The following is a 22,999-nucleotide window of genomic DNA, read 5'->3' on the forward strand; positions in this document are numbered from 1 at the left end:
ACTATGGCATGCCCTCGCCAACCGATCAGCGTGATTACTTGCTGATGGTTGGGGGGTGCTTGGTACAAATATCGAAAAACCTCCGTTGCCTAATACAAGATAACTGGTTTTTGGCATCGTACATTACCTCAAAGTGGTTTTAGAAAAATAAAAATCATATAAAGTCAAAATTATAAGACAGATAACTTGTATAATCAAGTTAAAGTCTTTTTTATAATTTTGTAAATTAGAAACAAATATTATCCTACAATAAGAAGAAAATTTTTGCTACAAAATAATTCAAATTATGTGAAAAATATAAAAGGTCAAGATCGGGAGAATAATTTGTCATAGTCGGGAAAATAACTTGTCATAGTTAGGGTTTAAGTCTAAATTAGTATTAAAAGTCATAATCAGGAAAATGTTTAAAAGAGAATTTTGAAAAAATTAATTTTAATTTTGAACAGAGATAGGAATTCTTACTATTTCTGACAGTTAACTTAAACTCACTTGCTGGATTAAAATGTCTTAATCTAGTTGAATGAACAATTTCTGATTTCTTTTTAGTTAACGAATTAGGTTTATTATTTCATAAGTAACTTCAGAATATTGTTTTAAAATTTTATAAGGTCCTGAGAATGGAGGAGATGATTTACGTGTATTAGGGTATTGAAATTCTTCATACATTACTAAATCACCAATTTTAAAATTACTAGGTTTAAAATGAATATCATATCTTTCTTTATTTACATAATGATAATCATCAGATCTCTTTTGAGCTATTTTTCTAGCTTCTTCTATTGACGGATACGATTCTTGATTTTGAATTAAGGAATCATAAGGTAATTTTCCATACATTAAATATGATGGAGGGAATTTAATTACAGAATGAAGGGTATTATTATACTCTTAAGTTACTTGGGGTAACAATTTTGTCCATGCTATATTATTACCTTGATAAGAATTTAGTTTACATTTTAATCTAGTTATAATAGTTTGATTAACACGTTCAATTTTACCATTAGTTTGGGGTCTATTTGCAGTAGTTAGCAATTGTTTTACATTATGATTCCTTAAAAAGTGCTTAAATTTTGAAGATGTAAAAGCAGCGTTCCTATCACTTAAAATCTTTTTAGGGACCTTAATTTGGAAAATTTGTTTTAAGCAATTTATATAAGTACCTGTAGTTACACTTTTGGAAGCAAAAGTCCAGATATATCTAGTTGCATGATCAATAATTATGTGAATATACTTTTGAGTAGAATTATAATAATTTAAACCACCTACAGTATCAATAGATAATATTTCAAAAGGTTCACTAACTGATGGTAAATTTTGCATTAAACCAAATTTCTTTTGTTTACTTTTCTTATTAAACTGACATACTTCACAATGTTTACAATAATTTCTAACATCTTGAACAATTCCTGGCCAATAATATTGTGGAGATAACAAATTTAGCATAGATGATACACCAATATGACCAAATTGTATATAGGCCTTTTCAAAAAATTTCGTACATAGAGACATGGGTATCACAATCTTGTACAATCCCTGTTTTCTGATAGTTAAGACATCATTCATTTTCCTTATTACAAACATTATCTAAATTTTGATATTCTTTTATTTCTTCTAATGATAATAAATTACTTTTCAATCTTAAATGTTGACACATAGGATTTCTAGAGAGCATGTCAGCTTCAACATTAGTAGATCCTTTTTTATATTTTATATCAAAATCATACATAGATAATTTTAAAGACCACCTAAATAGACGACCTGTAGGGTGTTTTATATTTTTAAGCCAAACTAAAGCAGCATGATCAGTATGTACAGTAAAATGGTTACCATGTAAATAATAATAAAATTTATCAATTGCATCAATAATAGATAAACATTCCAGCTCAGTAATGGCATAATTTTGTTCAAGATCTTAATTTTCTAGAATGAAAAGCAATTGGATGTAAACTACCATCAAGATGTTCTTGTTTTAAAACAGCACCAACAGCTTCTTTGGACGCATCAACAAATACATGACAGGGATATTTAGAATTAAACAAAGTTAAAATAGGTCTAGAAATCAATGCATCTTTTAATTTTTGAAAAGCTTTTTGACATTCATCAGTCCAATTATAAGGAGTATCTTTCTTAAGTAAATTAGTTAATGGGGCTTTAATTTTAGCATAATTTTGAATAAATTTATGATAAACATTAATACTTCCTAAATCTTTGTAGTTCTTTGATATTTTTAGGGGGTTGCAATTTCTTAATAACCTCTATATTTGCATTACTGAGCTGGTATTTACCTGCTTGAATTTCATATCCTAGAAAATTTATTTTTTCTTTAGCAAAGTTACATTTAGATTGTTTTAATTTTATATTCTCTTTCTCACATATATCAAATATTATTTTAAGATGATTTAAATGTTCATCAAAATTTGGAGACAATACTATAATATCATCAAAATAATTTAAAGCAAATTGAATCTGATATTTGTTTAAAATTTGTCTAACAGCTCGTTGGAAAACAGCTGGGGAATTTTTCCAACCAAAAGGTAATCTAGTAAACTCATACAGTCCAAAATTTGTAGTAAATGCCAATTTTTCAGTATCCTTTTAATTTAATTTTATATGCCAATAGCCTGATGCCAAATCCAATGTAGAAAAGATTTTTGCATTTGTTAATTCATCTAATACAGCATCAATTCTAGGAATAAGTTCAGAATCAGTTTTAGTAATTTGGTTAAGCTTCCTGAAATCAATACACAATTTGCTTCTGGACTGCTCATCTCGCTTATAAGCTAAAGTTACAGGGGCAGCATAAGGACTATAAGAAGGTTTAATAATTCCAGCTTTTAACAATTCATCTATTTGTTTTTTTAATTTCACTATTATCTTTAGGAGATGCTCTTTATGGTCTATAGGCTATTGGTAACTCAGAAGTTAATATAACTCTGGGAGGTTCAACCCTTATACAACCAACATCATATTTACTTTTTGCAAATATATGATTATAACCATTCAACAATTTCTGTGATTCACTATCAGAATTTTTACTATTTTCAAAATAATTACCACAATTTTTAGTACTAAGATCATTTTTAGATACAAAATTTTCGCTATTATCAAAATATTTACTAGATTGTTCAGCACTGATATCATTTTTACATACATAATTATTTTGGAAAAACTTGTCTACTTTAACATTTTTACTTACCTGTTTTCCAAGCTGATACACTTCATAATTATTAAAATTCAATTGTAATTTAAATAATGAAACACATGGTAATGAAGCAATAAATAATTCAAATTTGAATCTACTACATAAAATATCACATTATTTTCTATTTTACCTACTTTACACTTTACTTTGATTATTTTCTCTATATGAACTTGACTAGATATTCAAAATATTTTATCATAGGATTTCACTGAAATTCTCTAAATTTATCAAAAATTTTGTTAAAAATTTTTAACGGTAAATCGTTAATTTGCGATCCCGTATCAATAATACTGGAAATTTTTTCCTGTCCAATTTGGACATTCACTTTAAAGTAATATCATTTTTTAACTTCTCTTTTAGGAACCGTGTTATTATTAATAGCAGGTAATTGTGGATATTGAATTGGCCGACACGCATACTGTAGAGGTCGGTATTGTACTTGTTGATAATTAAAAGGTCTCACACTACAAAAACTTTGATAAGGAGTTGCTTGCACTGGTCTGGGATAATAGCACCTCGGAACAGTTTGCCTTGGAGAAACAAATTGGTAATTACTATTTCCTAGACCATCCAACGAACTGGAAACAGTTTCCTAGCAAGAGTAATCCAGTCTTTCAGTGTGTCTAATTTTTGCACCTGTTAACAGCATTCTTTGAGACTCAGGAAGTCCTTCTGTAAGTGCTTCCACCATTGTGGAATCAGTTAGTTTCAAGCTGGCTCCTAATTTCAACTTATTACGAAAATAAACATCAATATTATTAAATTTCTCGTATTTTAAAGACACAAAATCACTAAAAGTAACAGATTCCGATGTTGTGAAGTACGTCTCGAAAATATCCTTTATGTTGTTCCAGTCTTTATCTAAACAATCACGTAAATAGTGGGCTAAAGCCTCTCCTCTAATACACTCTGAGAAAACAAATTTCTTTTCCTTTTCTGGAATGTTTTTTGCGGCACATTTCTCTTCAAACAATAGAAGATATTTGTCTATTGGAAAATTTGTACTTGTGCCATCAAAAATAGGGAATTGAAATTTCACTGTATCCACAATAGCTACGGATTCTTGCTTATCAGTTGACATTTTTGCCGTTTTTGAGCGTGTTAGCATTCCAATCACAAAATCTTGAATTTAAGAGTTCACATACACATCAATTTGAATACTAAAATCAATCACTTTAGAAGCACTTGATAAAACGCATAACTTTGGAGCCGAAGTAAAACACTTAAGCACCGCCGGAAAAGAAGCAAAAGCATAAGACGATCACACACTGTCCTTGACCCACTGTTGAATTTAGAAGCGCGTTAGAAATAAATCCAGGAGCTTTTTTCCCACGTAGAGGATATACCCTACCGGCTAATTAATAACTGTAATGTTTTCAGTTATTCCAACACGTCGTGGGCGAATGGTGAGGCTATTCCATTACACATTCTGGCAGATGGTTGACGAAGCTGGGATGATTGAAGCATGGAGAAAAATGACGACTCAGGACTTTTCACTTTTAACAGCATATCTTTATTTTATTTTATAGCAGATGACTTTTTCCAGATGAAGTTAATCAAATAAATTATTCAGTAATTGAACTATTAGATACGACTACTGTCTTTAATACGTTATAACATTCTAACAAAGAAAGAGGAGCATAGCGGAGGAGTTAGCAGAACAAAGGCAAGAAGGCATCTGTGTAGGAGAACTTATGACGCAGCATTTATATGAAAGGTTATGTAACAGAGTAGCTTCTAGAAAAATGTAGAAAAACTTATGACGCAGAATTTATATGAGGAGGTTATGTAATAGGTGCGAATGTTCTAGAAGATACTGGGCTAGGGGACGATCTTGAATTGCAGAAAATTAATTAAAGGTTGCTGGTTCGCAAAGAGCAAAGCCATCGTATTTTTTTAATATTTTACATATATATGTATATATATAATATGATTAACTGTGTTCTTAATTAGAAACTTTAATTATAAGATTATTTGCTATTTTGTTTAACAAGATTTTTTTGGCTTGAATGGAGTAATGTCTTTATTTGCATTGAGTATTAATTGTGATTTACGGCTTGAATCTAGCAAATAATTTGATGCTTATTTGGTGAAAAACTCTCTTTCACAAAAACTGATGTTGCCTATATAAGAGCATAATTTTCTTTTACACATTCATGAAATTTGAATTAATTATTTATAAAATAATCTACATTTTCTTAATTGTAAAGCAATGTAAAATGAAATTTAGAACTTAATACATAATAAGTAACAAAATTCAGTACAATAACACTATAAACTTTGATAAAAACGGGCAAATCCTCTACAGTGCAAATCAGTGTGACAACTTGCTGATGGCTGTGGGACGTTTAAATATAATTACACATAGAAGCCCCCTTACTTAATAAAGGCTTCCAGTATTGTATAATTATCAAAGTTTATATTTATAACTTATAGACATAAAAATCTTCAAATGAGTTAAATGAAATGAAAAACAAGTATGCAAAAATTAAAGATATATTAAATTCTAGACTGCCTTACAATAATAATATATACCAAATAATTTTGTGAATATAAAATATGAAAAAAAAATTCATAATTATATTTGTTTAGGGAAGACTTTTAAAACGTTTTAAGTATAAAAATTTCACACACATCCATTAACATTATTAAATCGTGGAAAATTTTCAAAATATTATAATGTAATTAAATTTTCATTTGAAACATCATATGAAATAATAAACTCTTCTTATTGAAATTCTCAATTTACTTATTTTGTACAAACTGGAAGACCCAACAGCATTCTCCAAGTACATACATATCCAGCTATTTGGGCAGTTACTTGGAAAGGCCTTGGCAGTCGACATGGTTTTAATTCCATTTTTATTTTCCAGTTGACATTTGTGGCCATAATTACTTGGCACTATTCAAGAACATTTACATTTTTGATATTATAGCGACAGCAAGCAAGACAACGAAATTAGATCTTAGCAGGGCAGAAAACGAGGCTGAAGTGCATAATTATGCAAGATGGACGCACACAAAGAGAAATGTTTTGGTTCGATTTAAAAAGTTTCAGTTTACCATTATTACATCATTAGTGCTGCGCAGACTATTCAAAAGGAAAGATCTAGAAATAACGCAATCCAGAGAAGTTATAACGATTTCTTATTCTGAGAGAGAGAATTAAAGTTTTACCGTTAGCTTAAATTATAATTTTGATTTACATATTTTTTATCTTACACACACGCGCACACACACACATATATATATATCTCAGTAAAGACATAAAGTAAGAAATTTAGAAATTTGAAATTCATAAAATCCAATAAATGCACAAAAGAATTTAATCAATGTCAAACTAAGAATTTTACACACAAAAGACTCTAATTAAAAAAAAAAAAAAAAAAAAAAAAAAAAATGAAATTTAAAGAAAAGAACACAGTAGAAGAGGAATTCAATCAATTTCAATGTTACATCGTCAAGAGGAGGAACATTGAAATCTCTCTTTCACAAAAAATCCTTGCTTTTCTATATCCAGAATTACCCGATGAATCATTACATATAATATTTTAATTTTAATAGTTCACCCAAAAATTCTGGTCCCTCCCCAAAGCAAGCTAAAAAACAAAGTAAGTTCTAAACATAATTCTACTTTTAAACAAAGAGTAATTGTATTGTAATTAGTTATTTTCAATTATTTTAACGGCTTTTTATAGGTTTTAAATTCCTTAACTATTTAAGATTATTTTATAAAAATTTATTTAAAAAAAATTTATTATTTTATAAAAAGCAGCTCAAGGTGCTAATTTTTAGACTTATTAGTTCTTTTGTACTTTTAAAAAAGCCTTTTTGACTACTTTATTATTATTTTATGATATTATATATATACACATATTTATAAATTGACTTTTTTGATCAAATCATTTAAAACTGCTAAAGCCCATTCCAAGTAAAATTGCTTAATGCATATAATATGCTTAAGCACTTTAGGAATAATTGTTTAATTTAATCTTTTTTTTTTAAACGGATTAAACGAAAAGTTAGATAACAAAACAATATAAAACATCTTATAAACTTTTTGTCTATGGTTTATGATAAGATATAGTTTACCTATTTAAACTATACTGAATCTTCTAAATATTAATGATATTTTAATTTCTCAAGTAAGTACTGTTTTGATGGAATATTATCTCCCTTGCCAATTTCCAAATAACATTCAATACAATGACATTTTAAGGTAGTGCCCTTTTCTGTCAGCCTCTATAGTATTGTTATAATGTAAGTCATTTGTACATATGTAGAATGAAATGAATTTAGAACTTAGCTTTCAAACAAACAAACAAAAAAATTGATTCTTATTAACAATTTATTACAGAGAATATTTTATCAGAAAAAAAGATTTTCACTAATATGCATATCAGTTTTTACAAATGACACAAGATGAAATTCTGTACTTGTACTAACTTCTTAGCTTTAAAATTATCTATTTTTTCCCTACAGTTCAACCACATATTAAAGTTATCAAATGATTTTACAATTTTATTAAGAAACAGCTTCAGAAATACTGAATATTATTATATTGGTCCATTGTGAGTTTTTCAACATGTGCAATTACATTCAATCACTGGAAGAATAAATTTGAATTTACAAAAGATATGGTACACTTTAGCTTTCTTTATTTTGAAACTGCAGTAAAATTCAGACAGCAAACAAAACAGCAGTAAAATTCATGTACATCTTATCAATAAGATTTTATATATAATTATAATTCAATTTACACAAAGCTTACAAATATACAATAAATCTAATTTGTGAATAGGCGGTACTACTTTTTAATTAATAACACGAAGCAGCTTCTCTAAAATAATTTCATGCTCATGAGCTTGCAGAAAATAAAAGCTGAGAAGTACAAAATTCCACTGCGTGTGGATAACATCAAACATATTCATCTCAACTTGCAGGAACAGCAAATTCATATTCATTTTCAAAACATTAAGTATTTTAATACAAGATATACAACTCTATAAAATACTTATCAATTTTTACATCTGCATAAAATGTATGTCAGAGTTACGTTAAGAGAAATTAGAGGAATAATAATAACATAAAAAAAAATCACCCAAGGCATTTTTTTCTGTCAGAACACAATCAATTTTTATTCCTATAGAAGTTATTATACCAACTTCCATATCCTAAAAGGTAGAAAGATTTTTAATATTAATATCATACGAAATGTTAATGTCATTACACTAAATATGTATAAAACAATTTCCTGCTGATATGTTGGTGATTAAAACCCATTTTTGAAAAGTTTAGTAAGAAATAACAATGAAAGATTAAAGATAAACACACAAAGATTTTTTAGACAAATATCAACATTTACACAATATATATAAAAAATTAAACAACTAAAAGTGAGCATAAAATTTATCTCCAAAATAAAATATGGAGAACACGAAGAGGAAAATATCCAAAATTTAAGTATATTAAAATTTCTAAATAATAATAAAAAAAAAAGACAATGAGAATAAAATCACAATATATAATAATGATCACAGTAAGAATTCAGATTTTCAAACACAGAAAGGAATATAGCAAAAAGTATGTAAAGTTTATAAAAATTCAAACTGCTAATAGAAGGCAGCAAAAATTGGTTAAAAGGTCAGGTATTGCAGGAAGGTTGAAAACAGATAATCATAAATGACAGAGAGACAAACCAAAAACTTACAAATATACTCTGTAAAAAAATATATATATAGTTCTCTTAGAGAGCCGAAAAATTCAATATATATCAGTTTATTTCATTTTAAAACCAGTACTTCTCTTTCTTTGCATTAATCTTCTCTTCCAAATCAGATAATCCTTTTCTTTAATTGTTTTTAGATCACTTACATGGCCACTTCTTCCAACTTGATAAGTAGCAAGTTGAAAAAAAACTATATATCAGTCCTTCTTACCGTGATCAATAAATTACATTTTGCAATTAATTAAAAATGTTAGAGTATATTCTTAGCTTCCTTTCTAATAATTATAATAATAAAAATCCCCCCCGAATGAGATGGCATATATGTTTCTTTAATGCATTATTCCCCCCTCAGATTCACAGTAAATAATTGATATGTATATAAATTAGATTATTTCTACATTATTTTCACTTTGCACAAAGTAAAACATTTGAACGAGTAAAACGTGTGTTTAAAATGCAACTAAAAACTTATGATTTCATACATTAAAGCTTTTGCAAAACAAAGTGAAGCAAGCTTAAATTCAAATAAAAATTAGAAAAAGCAACACTGACAGTTTAAACAAAAACTGGATAAAAAACAGTGCTAACTCTAAGTTGTAAAAGTAAACAAAATTACAAAATAAATGCTAATGGCATGTAATCATGAAATGATACTTTAAAGAAATTATTTAAAAAATTTTTTTAAAAGAAAGTGATTAAAAGAAATTATATAAGTTATTTTTTTATCATGCATTATGCAATATAAATCTCTATGGGATTCTAAATGTCAATAAAAGATATGAGATCCTAGATATATATTTTAGTTACACTGCAAAATAATAAGTTAATTTATAAGTAAGTCATAAAATGTTTTGTCTTCCCCCAAAAAAGCTTGAAAAATTTATTGATACAAAAGTATACCACAGCATAGAAACATATTAAATTTATTTCCCCTTAAATAATGCAAAAGAACAAATGATAATCAATCAATAAAATTTAACTTTTCACCAAATATATGACAAATATCATTAACTCGAGCAATTCTTCTTAAAACTGGCTTTATAAAACCATGTCAATATTGGTAAGATATGCATTTTATTAATCTAAAAAATAATCTAAACTACAGATGGCACTGAGATAAATCATAATTAGAACATCATTCTTAAGAAAACACATAATTAGAACATCATTCTTAAGAAAACAAAGTTAAAAAAAAAAGCAGAATGCAAACTGTAACATTTTTACAATTTTCTGGTCAACTGAAAAACTGTTTAAAGAAAAGAGCAATCTCACAATGAAGAAATGATAAATTTGAACCTCTCGATCATATAACACTATAATTCAAATTCATATTAACATAAACATAATTTGCATACAAATAATAAATCTGCATTGATACTTTCATTTAAGTAATAAATTACTTATTTATATCACTGAAAAAGTATTAAATATACGGGGAGTTTTCAAACTGCTCTAAAATACAGAAATGGGTTCTGAATTATATGCAAGAATATTTATTAACAAGTATTAATGAAATAAAAACCTTTCCAACATGTAAAACAACTAAATTGTTCTTCTTCAACTATAAAGCTCCAAGCATACACACTCATAACAAAGTTTCAATTTTACATTTCTTCATTTTCTTAAATATACCTTTAAGAAGACATTCGTAAAATATGTTCAACTCATTATGTTCAACAAGAGTAAAATTTAAAATTAAGATAACAGAAGTTTAAGTATGCTTAAGGATTACACAATATTTAATGAAATGATATATATATATATAAAACTAAGAAATGCTAAATTCAGTATAGCACATACTGGAATGAAATACTTTAGAACAAAGGTTCTCGATTTAAGGTAGCAGTAACCGAAGAGGCCTTCAGATTACTTAAAAATCTTCCTGCTGCAGATATTATATACAGTTATATTAATATACATTAAATATATCTATTTGTTAATGTATTACTTTTATAGCTCTTGCTATGCTTAATTTTAAGTCTGAACACAACTTCAGAAGACAAAATATTTCAAAATTTTATTACAAGACCAATACAATGATTAACATAATCATACAAAATAATGGAAATGCATAAAAAGGTTTTAAAGGACACTAAGAAATGAATTAAAAGTAATAAAAGATAAAGAAGCAAAGTGCTATGGCACATACAAATTTGAAATTATGAGAACCACTGCTCTAGAGTTTGAATTGAACACCTAGAAAACAAGAAAAAGACAAATAGAACACTTATGGCAATTATTGTCTACTTAGAAACACTTAAAGGGAAAACTTTATTCATTAGAAGATAGAGTTTTTCATATCAAATAAGGCTGACTCATTTAAAAGTGCATATATATTGCAGTGTTTACACATATTTTCTTAAAAGGAATATACAGCAGAACATTTTGACTAGTAAAAGATTCTTTGTACAAAAGAAATCTTTGAAAAAAAAAAAAAAAAAAAAAAAAAAAAGAAACAGATTATGAAAGCTAAAACATTCATTTTTCTCTTGTAACTTGGTCTGCCTGCAGACATTTAACAGGTTTTATAATTTGCTTTAAAAAAATCAACATCCAATGTAAAAAATTTTGAATGTTTTACAAACGCTACTGTACATATATTAAAACCAGTTTATGAGCTACATTCAGTCTTTTCAGGAGGAATGAATACATTCTTTTCAGTGATGTCAACAGCATAATTTATTTCCTAGTTTGCATAAAAACTTCAAAACACATTTTTTGAGCATTCTGCAAAAAAAAAAAAAAAAAAAAAAAGTAAAATTTACATAAATTTTTTTGAATTTTAATAAATGCATAAATTTTAAAAAACATATGGAAAATTAAAAGAAATATTGCTAACCAAGCAGAGATAATCTGAATTCCCCCCTTTAATTTTCATTTGCATTCTGTTTGAAGTATCTTTATAGATTAGCTGCAATCTTCTATCTGTGCTATAATTCCCCTATCTGGGTCTTTTTCAATGCCTGTGGAAAGAAACACAACAGAGGTGGCCAATGTGCTTCTAACACTCAATGGCTGATTGGAAAAAAAAATCTCTCTGGACTTTTATGTGCACTCTCTCATAGATATGCTAGGAGGCTATGGCCTCTTACGCATTGCAATAATAAATTTCTTAACATGTTGCGGTGACAGCGCAGCAATGGGACCAATGTCTCTGAGTCAGAGTTTAAAGGACAATGGCAGCCAGATGACTATGTTAGTGACAATAATCTTAGCTTGGAAGTTGAAGGGAAGGCCTCTGAGCACAGACATAGCAGACTTGTGTTCATAGCTTAATTAAGATAGTTTATGGTTCTAGGAACAGATATCTTTCAGAGACTCTTCAGTCCTTGTTTTCACAAGACAAAAACACATAAGAGTTTCTATTACAGAGTGGTTATAGAAAGATTTCAGTGACTTTTAAAACATGTAGCCCTATGCATGGGCCTCGGAAATAATAAGTAAGTCATGTGGCTTACAGCAGAACAAGTATGCAATACTAATTATACTCTATAAAATAACATACATCTATACTACAATTGCCATTTTAAAGTACTGGCCAGTTTCGCAAATAAAAATTATTTTTGTAAATATTTACATACTGTGAGCTGAGAAATATGTTCAGGTATTTCAGAACAGATCTTCCTCTATGCAATAACTTTTACATAAACATCTTAAATGAATTTTACAGAATATTAAATGCAAAAGTAATAGGCAAAAACTTACTTTAATTAACTAAACTGCAACTGAACTTGAAGTTGATGCTTGATGAAAAGGTCCTGTAAGAGGTGGCGTTCCAAGCAGTCCTAACCTCTGTTTCTGCTTTCGTTGTTCAGTCATCTATAATGAAATACAGAATACTCAGCAAATTAATGAGGTTATCAGATGAGTTGTTAAAGGTAATAAATACATTTATTTTTCAAAAATTTCTCACAGAACTTTTGTGCACATGCTTACTTTAAAGCATGCTTAGTAAACTCCCGATTTATGTAAATTCAAAGTCAGATAAGCATACAAAAGCTGTAACATTCAAAGTGAAACTTCCCAATCAGGATTCCTAAACAATAAAGACTTCCTAAACAATTCCTTCCTTCCCCGATCAATATGCCTTCGGGGGCTCTTTGTGATCACTTTGTGAGTACAGGTATTGCAATCTTGAGGTAACCTAGTTCTTCAGGGATTATCCTCTTGGTGAGATGGGGTCATGGCACCAATTACTATTGTTTAAATGGTCCTTGGACCATAGAGTGAACAGAAGATTAGACAAACATATTGTTTTCTAGAGAGGTGTTTTGTCAGCGTCTACGAGAATTTCCATGAATGAGATAACAAAAAAACCCTACTCATTTTTCTTGGTGCAATGTCAAAAATAAAAAAAACTGCAATCCCTCCAAAAAAACTGTGACTAGGATGATGTTTCTTGTCTATGACAGAACAGTTAAAGAACTTTAAATAGTATTAGGTAAACGAACTTGGAAAAAATTGTTGTGGCTGTTCTTGATGTTCAAATTGTTCTTTGGAAGAATGATTAAATACTGTGTTTCACAATTTTGTGATTAATTATTCAATACCAAAAATTGGTTCTACACAGCACACTCAAAGGCTGCCTGTCATGGCCCCCTAAATGTGCTTACTGCTCTGTCGTGAGCCATGAGGGTAAAATTCACCCTGCCAAGCTACTTTGTGTCAACTGTAAAGGAAGTGGACCTTCATTTTGTTGTTCATGTCCCAAATGAAAATCTGAAAAGGAAATTCAAAATACAAGAATTGCCAAAAATGATATCATATGCAGAAGCTAAATACTGATAGAAAGTACTCCACCTGGCCTGAATCAGTTTTGTGGATGCAACAAAACCTGTTCATTCAATCGCCACTCACACAGCATTTAGTACTCAAATAAAAGTTAAAATCAACCCCCCTTCAAATAGAATTAACTGAGAAACCATAACTTCTGGTCACACCTCTCTAGATAGTATATTTCCAGATACACCTGATTCTGAAATGGAAATGGAAAAAGGGATAGCTTTGGCAAAATTAACATCAGTGATGGCCACTTTCATATCTTGGAACTGTTAGAATTTCACCATAACGAACATCACAAGTTTGACAGATATTTATCACCCTGCCTACATTACAAAGTACAAGACATTTCAGAAGCAAGAAGATATCACAGATAAGCTGAGGAGATATTCAAATATCAAGAAAGACAGTATATCAGGTGAGCGTGACAGTGCAGAGTCAGTGTGCAGGTGTTGCTATCCTCACTTCATATGACCATCTTTCTTTTGAGCATATGTCTCCAAGCTGTTACAGTTTAGATCAATATCAGAATTCTAGTTACTTGTAGGTATCATCTACTTGCCTTCTAATGAAGTGATAAATAAAAAGGAATTAAGCTTTTTGGTAGAACAGTTGCCTGTTCCTTTCATTTTGATTGGGGATTTCAATATCACAATCCTCTGTGGGGTAATAGTGTCAAACTTTTGGGGAAGATAAATAGAAGAATTGACTGGTGATCACTGTTAACTGCAAAGAACAAATTTATTTCCACTAGCCCATGAGGACATTTCACAGTATTAATCTGGCCATTTGTTCACCATGACTCCCTCCAGCTTACTTAGAGTCAAAAACGTCACTTTAATGACCACTTATTTATTTTTGTAACCTTTAATGGAATTAAAAACATTGCAGATTTCTAAATAATCCTGATTTATGGACAAGCAGACTAAAAAATGTTTTTGTATTTAGCTATGCTCACTGATAAAACATGATAAAGAATGTGCCTGCCAATGAAGCTGTGATGGCCACATAATTCATACTGTGGTTCAAGCAACTAAAATCTATATTCCAAACAGCAGTGAAACCATGATTGTCAAAAAACTTTTGAACATAGGGGAAAAAAAAAAAAAAAAAAAAAAAGAGCCAGGAGAATCTTCTGCAGATACTCCATTAGCAATCACATCTCCTATATAAAAGTAAAAGAGAATGCAACACCAGAAACAGAAGGATGCTTAGATCCCTTATGTGTCATTCATTACATTTCAACTCCAAACAAGTGTGTATGAGGAAGGGTTAAAAAAAACTCAGGCATTTTTTATAAGGACCATGGACTTCCCATTTTGAAAATGAATGGTTTAACCTACAGCAGAAGAGAACAAATATAATGCCAACATCATAAATGAAAAATTTGGTGCTGCATCAAATAGTACTAACTATCCATCAGCATTCCTCTTAACTAAGTTTTGTTGCAAGAAAATACCCTTCAATTTTAACTCTCCCAGTATAGAAGCATACAGTGTTGACTTCACTATGCTGGAGATAAGAAAACTTTGGCTCTGACATCTATGATTATCCCTGATCTTTATGATACCAGCTATGTCATACTGAAGCATTTGTTCAGTAAATCATTGGAATCACTTCTCACTTTCTTACAACAGAGTATGGAGGAAGTACATTCTCTCTAATGCCTGGGAAAATGCTGTACCTGTAGCCAAAACTGGAGAGGATCCAAAGAATTACTCAAACTATTGCTGTATCACACTATATCGCCTATGCAAACTTCTGGACAAAAAGGTAAATGATCACCACGTCCATTATTTGGAAGAAAATGGTTACCTGTTCCCTAGCCAAAGTAGTTTCTGGGAAAGCAGATAGATGGACTACAGATAATGTGCTTCTTCTTGAGACTGCAGTGCATGACTTTTTTAAGAGGAACCATTCAGTGCCAATTTTTTTTTCAATGTGGAAAAAGTATATGATGAGACTTGGAGGTATGGAATTCTCAAAGATCATTATCATTGTGGCTTATGGAGAAACCATCCAGTTCACATCCACAATTTCATGAAGAACAGGCTCTTTCAAGTAAAAATTAGCTTTTTGCTATCTAAATCCTTTTACTACGAACAGAGAGTGCCACAAGGCTGTGTGCTGAGAGTGACCTTTTTAAATATTAAAATAAATGCAATTCTGAAGCAAACTTCTTTAAGTGTATCCAGCGCTTTATTACACCACTAGCATAGAAATAAGCTACCAAGGTACTGACATACAGTACATCAAAAGGCAAACTGAGATCGCCATTAATAGGATTGTTGAACAGACACAGATAAAAATGGATTTTTAAAGTTCTTTAATCAGAAGATGGTTTGTGATAATTTTTGCTGTAAAAGAAATCTTCATCCTGATCCAGAGATCTTATTAGAAGGCTCACCAGCTCCAGTATTGATGGAAATAAAATTTCTAGAAATAATATTTGATAAAAAAACTAACCTTTGTTTTATGCCTGAATAAAAAATGCTTGAAAATATTACACATTTTGAAATTACTATTATATACCTCTTGGATTGTGGATAAAACCTGCATGCTTTGAATTTACAGAGTTCTTATTTGCTCCAGACTCTACAGATCAGCGGTTTATAAATATATGCAAACTCTAGTGTTAGTGAAGCTTGATTCCATTCCTCACCAAGCTTTGAGAATCTCTTTAAGAGCTTTCAGAATATCTCCTGTGCAGAATTTGTATGTGGAATCTTTCGAGCCATCACTCCAGTTCAGGAACAAGCAGTTGTCTCTTTGATATTACTTCAAAATTCTTCTGCATCATGATCATCCAGCTAACCTTGTTATGTTTGATAACCACTTTCATTTGTTATACCAAGCACATCCCTCCTGTATTCTTGTTTTTGGATTATGCATCTGACAGTGATTACAAGAGGATGACTTAAAACAGGTGAAAAGACAAGCAGTAAAGCAACCAGAGATACCTCCTTGGAAAGATGCACACATCAAGCTTCTAAACATATTTTGCAATTTTGTTAAAGATAACACTGATTTCATGTACAAGCAGATTTTCTACGAACACAGACAAGCATTCAACAATATACACAAACAGATCTAGGTTCCATGATCATGCTTGATCGGCTATTGTGTTCGAGAATACTACCGAGGAAGGCAATTTCATCTCACTTGTACCATCTTTACTGCGGAGATCACTACTATATTTTTAGCCTTTTCTTTCATAGGTAAACAAACACAGATAAAATTTCATTATTTAAGCAGACTCACTGAGAGTGCTGAGTGCATTAGAATAGTATTTAGATAATACAAATCTGTTAATCATAGAAGTACTGAAGCTCACTATCAGCTTGAAGGCAAAAAGTTACAAGATACTTTATTGCTGGATACACGATTTTATAAAAGGGAATGAATTGATTGACATTGCTGTAAAATATGCTAGTGAAACGTACAGCTGATCTGTCCCATATTCCGATATAAATACAGTGATCAAACTCTGATGAAATGGCAGAGATCCCAGGATGTGCAGTTGAGCAATAAATTAAGAACTAAAGTCGACCATTTGAAGTGTGCCCGAAATTGAAAGCAGGAGGTTCTTCTAATATGGCTAAGAATCAACTAAAGGCTGATACATAAGTATCTAATGAGGAGGAAAAATGAGCCTGAATGTGTTGAATATAATACCATTTTAACTATTAAAGACAATTTAATTGATTGTCCTATTTTAAATTGCTTTCAAGTTTTATATTTTTATAAATGTGAGAACAGCTGTTAAATATTAATTATTAACTTTAATTAGTTTAAATACTATAAAATTTTAATACTTTTTCTGAATGCACTGAGTTTCATTTATAGTTGCTTGGAAAGTGTAACTAGATACTAGTTATGCTGTTATTTTCAAAATGCATCACAACATGGTTCGAAGATAAATCTTTGCAAATTTTATTCCTTGACTATACAGGTTTTTATTTACATTTTATGGTTTTTTTGATGTCCAAGCTTCACATGGGAATTTTCTGCCGTTCGGTTTTATTGAAATTTACAATAATTTCATACCTATAAATAATTTTATATTAATTTTCTACTTAATGTACATTAACTTAGTATATGTATCTTTTATCTTGCTTTAACTTTTAAACTCTGAAAAATGCACAACAAGCATCTGGCTCTCTGGTTTTGTAAAGGAGGGGGGGGGGAGAACTAATTAATTCGAACACATAATTCTTGCATTCAAAATTATTCATGAAGTTAATTTATAAAATAACACTATGTAATTAATATACATATATATGTATATATGCGTGTATATATATATATAGATATATATACTTAATTTCCAATGACAGATTAGAAGACAACTGTAGTCCGAAATACAAACAGAAGAAACTAGAAATACAGTAAGTCTATAAATCGTTCACCTTGTGCCAAGCTCTCCAGTATTTCTCCCACAAATCTCTCGAGCCTAGTGCAGGGCAGTGACTCGTACGATAAAGATGCTTGGAGAGAGAATCATGGCCAGTAGTGAGATGAAAAGTTGCAAAAGATCTGACCCTTGGCCATAATAGAATATTTGTGATTTCCTCAATTCTTTCTTGTCTTTGTTTGCCTCTTAGATGTTTTTCCAATAGTCCTCTCTAAAAGATTTTTTAATGAACCATTTGGCAGTATAAAAAAGAATTGGATTATCTGTTATTTGAGCAATTTTGGTAGCCTTCTTTGACAGGGAGTCAGTTATTTCCTTACCCAGGAGTCTACAGTGTGCTGATACCCACAGCAAAGAAACCTCTTTATGGTTTTCTATTAAATCAATAAGGGTTAGACGAATATTCAAAATATGAGCTGAAATAGGAGCTTCAAATAAAGCAATTGTCAGAAGGGCAGCCCTCTGAATCTGCTAGTATAACAGCTCTTGAAAAATTTTCAGATTTTCATTGGAGCTGTGACAAGGTGATTTGAATTGCAGAAATCTCCACTTCAAAAGCTGTTTTAAACCTTCCAGCAGGATTGTAAAATGAGAAGAGCCTACTGAAGACACCAGTGCCAGTATTGATACAGTATATATAGTATATATATGTATGCATACAATGATAGTAAATCAAAAAGTAAAAGTCGGAATGCAAATTAAATAAAAGTTCTGTTCCAAAAATATGAAGGTCTAACTATTTCTCTCTCCGGGTAAAGCTTACCAAACTGAATAAACGCAAATTAAGGAAACATTAAAAGAAAATTAATAGAGTAGAAATCTGATAATACACGAATGCTTGCAATCTACACTCATTTTTAGATTAAACAAACAAAATTCTGATTTTCAGAAATACTCTTGTTTTATAGTAAACATTGAATCGCTGCAAATTTTTTGTTTTAGTTAATCCTTTCCTTTTACATATGTATCACACAGTCTTTTAGATTTTGAGTTTATGTGGTTAGTAAGTGTAAAGCATTTCCTTGTCCACAATGCTTCAGATACTGAGTTGTAACTTAAATGTATAGTTTAAATTTAGTTTGTTTATGTATGTTATTAGCATATTTATTTACATTGGTGATGAATAGTATATATAGAGATATAATTAAAAATAGCACTTCTACAGATTTTTTTCCTGGCATCAAAAACAGAGAGTATTTCTATCACATTTGTTAACTGCTAGCAGTATTCTTAATCAAATTGCCTATGTGTGGAATGTAATAGTGGAATTAGCATAAGGGTTAAATTTATGGGAAAATCTTCCTGCAAAAGTTTTTGTTCCCTTTCATGTAAGAGCAAAAACTAATTTTCAAAGTAGTTTCGCTGGTAAATATATCAATATATCATGCACAAAAAGTCCGTACATAGCCTTTTATAAATAAAGGTACATGAGAACACTAATAACACTTTTTTAGCATTTAAAACTTGTAACATTACTTGCATGAAAATTATTTCAGCATATGGAATGTAAAATATATATATATATATAAAATTAAATTACTCGTAAATCACAAAGGAATATCACTGAATGGCATTTAAGGGTAACAAACCAACCATGAATTATTGTAATTTATTTATTAACCAACCCCTCAAAGCAAACTGAGTACGATGGAGGGAAACATGAAAATTCTGAAATTAAATATCTCGCCAATATATATAGGAATTAGGAAACTGTACAAAAAGTTAATAATTTTTATAAATTTATATATAAAATTTAATATTTTGAATTAAAAAAAAGGAATCCTTGCATCATTTAAAACATTTTTGTAACTGGATTATGAAATTAAAGGCTGGGTTAGGACTTCTGTAGACATGGTGTAGGTAATAAATTTTTTACTTTTTGTCTACACTGGTCTCTCTCTATATACAAAATGTTTTGTCTACACTGGTCTCTTTTGAAAAAAAAAAAAAAAAATCGAAGCACCATGAAGGAAGTAGTCGTTTTTGATGAAATTGAATATCTGTATAGCTCATATACAGATAATAAAATGCTTAAAACATCAAGGTACCTGTTCACGGCTCACAATCACCCATTGAGTGTTCAAATGAGTAGTTGGTTGAACTGCCCCTGGCAGCAATGCATGCTTGAATTCGTCGAGGTAAGGAGTGGTAGAGGTTTCCAATGTCATCCTGCGACACATTCTGCCAGGCATGTCTGGTGAAATGTCTGGTGACTGCTGCCCGAGGAAGAGTATCAACTGCACGACGACAGTCCAGAGATATGCAAGCAGTATGTGGTCTGGCATAATCTTGTGTGAAAATGGCCCCAGGATGACATGCCATGAAGGGTAATGCAACCGGCCACAGGATGGTATCAACATATCATTGAGCAGTTAAAGATGTATGAAGGATGACTAAAGATGACCTGCTGTCATAAGAAATAGTGCCCCACACTATCACACCAGGGGTTATGGCTGTATGCCTTTGTAAAACAAAGGCTGATCGGGACTGCTGGCCCCATCCTCTCCAAACATGAACACAGTGGTCATCTGCTTCAAGTATGAAGTGGGATTCATCGCTGAACACTATATGATGCCAGTCTGATGGTAGCCATGATGATCGGCTGCGACAACACTCCAGATGACTCTGCCGATGTTGTGGGGTCAAAGGCAAATGTCTTAAAGGTGAACTCTGTGAGAATAACCCCGCATCAGACAAGCTGTGTGAGATGGTAGACAGTACCACAAGAGGTATAGTTCGGACTGTCTTACCTGCAACCATGAACGCAAATATGCATGCGCCATTTGGACCGATTTATTCTCAAAATGGAGTGGATGGAATCAGGGTAGAATCATGTCGTAGGGTTTTTTCTATTTTACTTTTCCCCTGTTTATTTGTACAGCGTTCAAAGGGCACAGACTAAGAAGATAAAATTACTTTTCAGTAATCTAAGCTGATATGCTGATCATCATTTATTATTAGCTGTTTTATTAAATTGTGTTTAATATTAAGCATTTATGTATATATTTTTAAAAATACAAGTGTTTTCTAAAATTAGTTTTGCAGCATATGATTTTATAAAAAAACATAATAAGTAAATTTTATTATAATTATTCAATTATTATATTTTATATATGATTTTCATTATTATATTATTACAATGAATTCTAATAATTCCATTATTAGAATTAATTATAATAATTATATGGCAATAATAATTATTATAACTAGTTTATTTTTTTATCTTCGAGCTTCGATCTATCTGCATTATAACACACTGAAAAAAATTTCGTATTAAGTAATTATAGTAAATAAATATTACATCTCTTCAATTTTTGCACTGAAAGCTATATGCAGTATTACATGTACTGGAGAGCTAAAAAACGAAATTTCTTAGCTCAGTACTTATTATTCTGTATCACAGTCACTACACATATCCAAGTTGTCTTCCTCTTCATCAGAGGAAATAATCAAAGATTCGCATAAATCTTCAATCAAACCATCTTTTTCCCAGTAGTCATTTTCTACATGAGTGCAGTACTTCTTCCATTTTTCTATTGTTATCCAGTTGTGTTGCAATTCCAATCAAAGTTGCTTTATTTCACCCCATACGAATTTAATTGCATTAATGTCGCAGTGGTACGGGGGCAGACGTAGAGCCGCAAAACCATGTTTTTCGAGCATTGAATCAAATTTATGACTTTTCTTTAGGAGCATTTTGTTTCACAAGCTCCATTAACTCCACTTTCCATAAAACTGGAGAGAACTGTACATTTTTGTTAACTAACCAATGGATAATTTCTTCTTTTCGGCTTGTCATAAGTTGGACATTTATTTACTTGAACAGTGTGGTAGGAGGCATTACCTATTATCACTACAGCACTTGGTAGAAGATTCGGAATGAGATTTTCAGAAGTCCACTTTTTTAAAAACAGCAAAATTCATTTGCCTGTGATAGTCCCCGGATGGGTAAAAACCCCATATCTCCTCCAGCACATAAAACAATAATTCTTTTTGATGCATGGCTTTTTCTCCATACAAATCCAATACTATGCAGTACATTTCTTAATGTTTCTCGTTTCCATTAAAATCAATCTTTTCTTGCAGCACAGGAAGTAATTTTGAAAGGCATGGGATTTTCCTTTGCTTAATATAAAATTCATGAACAGTTCTTCGAATAATATTGCATTCAAAATCATCTAAACCAATCCGGTTTAATACTTCTTTTTTTTTTCTTTCAGGGAACTAAAAACTGCCTATCGACAAATTTTCTTTATTGTTGTCAGCGATACTCCTGCAATGCTACTGGCTCTTTTCTTTCCATTCTCGGCTTTGATGTCACAAAATATAATGACATTATGCAGCAGTTTCTTAGTATCACTGTGAAAAGCTTTGTTTTTACCAACAGAACTCATTTTAACAATAAAAACAAGCTATCCCTAATGCTTACACAAAAGATCGCAATATTAACAAATGTTAAGTAAACAGTCAATCAGGATCTAAATAAAACCCGCGCAAATGTGATGGAAACTTATTGATCGGTTATTTTTCTTTATGACAAAAAAGAATACATCTGCTAAAGAATATAGTTTCTTGATTTTAGTGACCTCATCTTTAAAAGTAAGCAATGAACTATGCATTGTTCATATAAAATTCATACATTATGAAAACAATTTCAACATTCTAGGTTTCTGGGCTGCAAACCAATTTGAAACTTAGCATTTATTTCTAAAAAACTAAAGGCGCGAAAGACGATTGATGCAACATCATCACCCGACGACATAAGAATTTTCCCTCCCTCGATCATATAAATTCCCTTTTACAGACTAAGAGAGAACTTTCACGTGACCTCTCACCACTTAACTGGCGCCCCTTTTGGACGATTCTTAGTGTTTTG

At 30.5% G+C, this 22,999-nt stretch overlaps 1 protein-coding gene across 12 annotated transcripts in view; it reads right to left on the reverse strand.

The window, feature by feature from the left end:
• Positions 1-7,532: 7,532 nt before the first annotated feature.
• Positions 7,533-22,999, reverse strand: part of Itpr (Inositol 1,4,5,-trisphosphate receptor) — a 277,133-nt gene continuing 261,666 nt past the window's right edge. For 11 of the 12 annotated variants that reach the window (XM_085827003.1, XM_085826988.1, XM_085826993.1 and 8 more), the window contains 2 exons: positions 12,636-12,749; positions 7,533-11,657 (listed from right to left, as the gene is read on the reverse strand). In XM_085827003.1, the coding sequence (XP_085683129.1) occupies positions 12,645-12,749 (105 nt within the window). In that variant the 3' untranslated portion in view covers positions 7,533-11,657; positions 12,636-12,644. The remainder of the gene's footprint in view (positions 11,658-12,635; positions 12,750-22,999) is intronic. The other variant, XM_085826959.1, reaches the window with a different exon arrangement.

Source organism: Stegodyphus dumicola, chromosome 1 (assembly GCF_044657685.1).
Source record: "Stegodyphus dumicola isolate Sdum_Otavi_A_Nest chromosome 1, ASM4465768v1".
NCBI classification, from domain to species: domain Eukaryota; kingdom Metazoa; phylum Arthropoda; class Arachnida; order Araneae; family Eresidae; genus Stegodyphus; species Stegodyphus dumicola.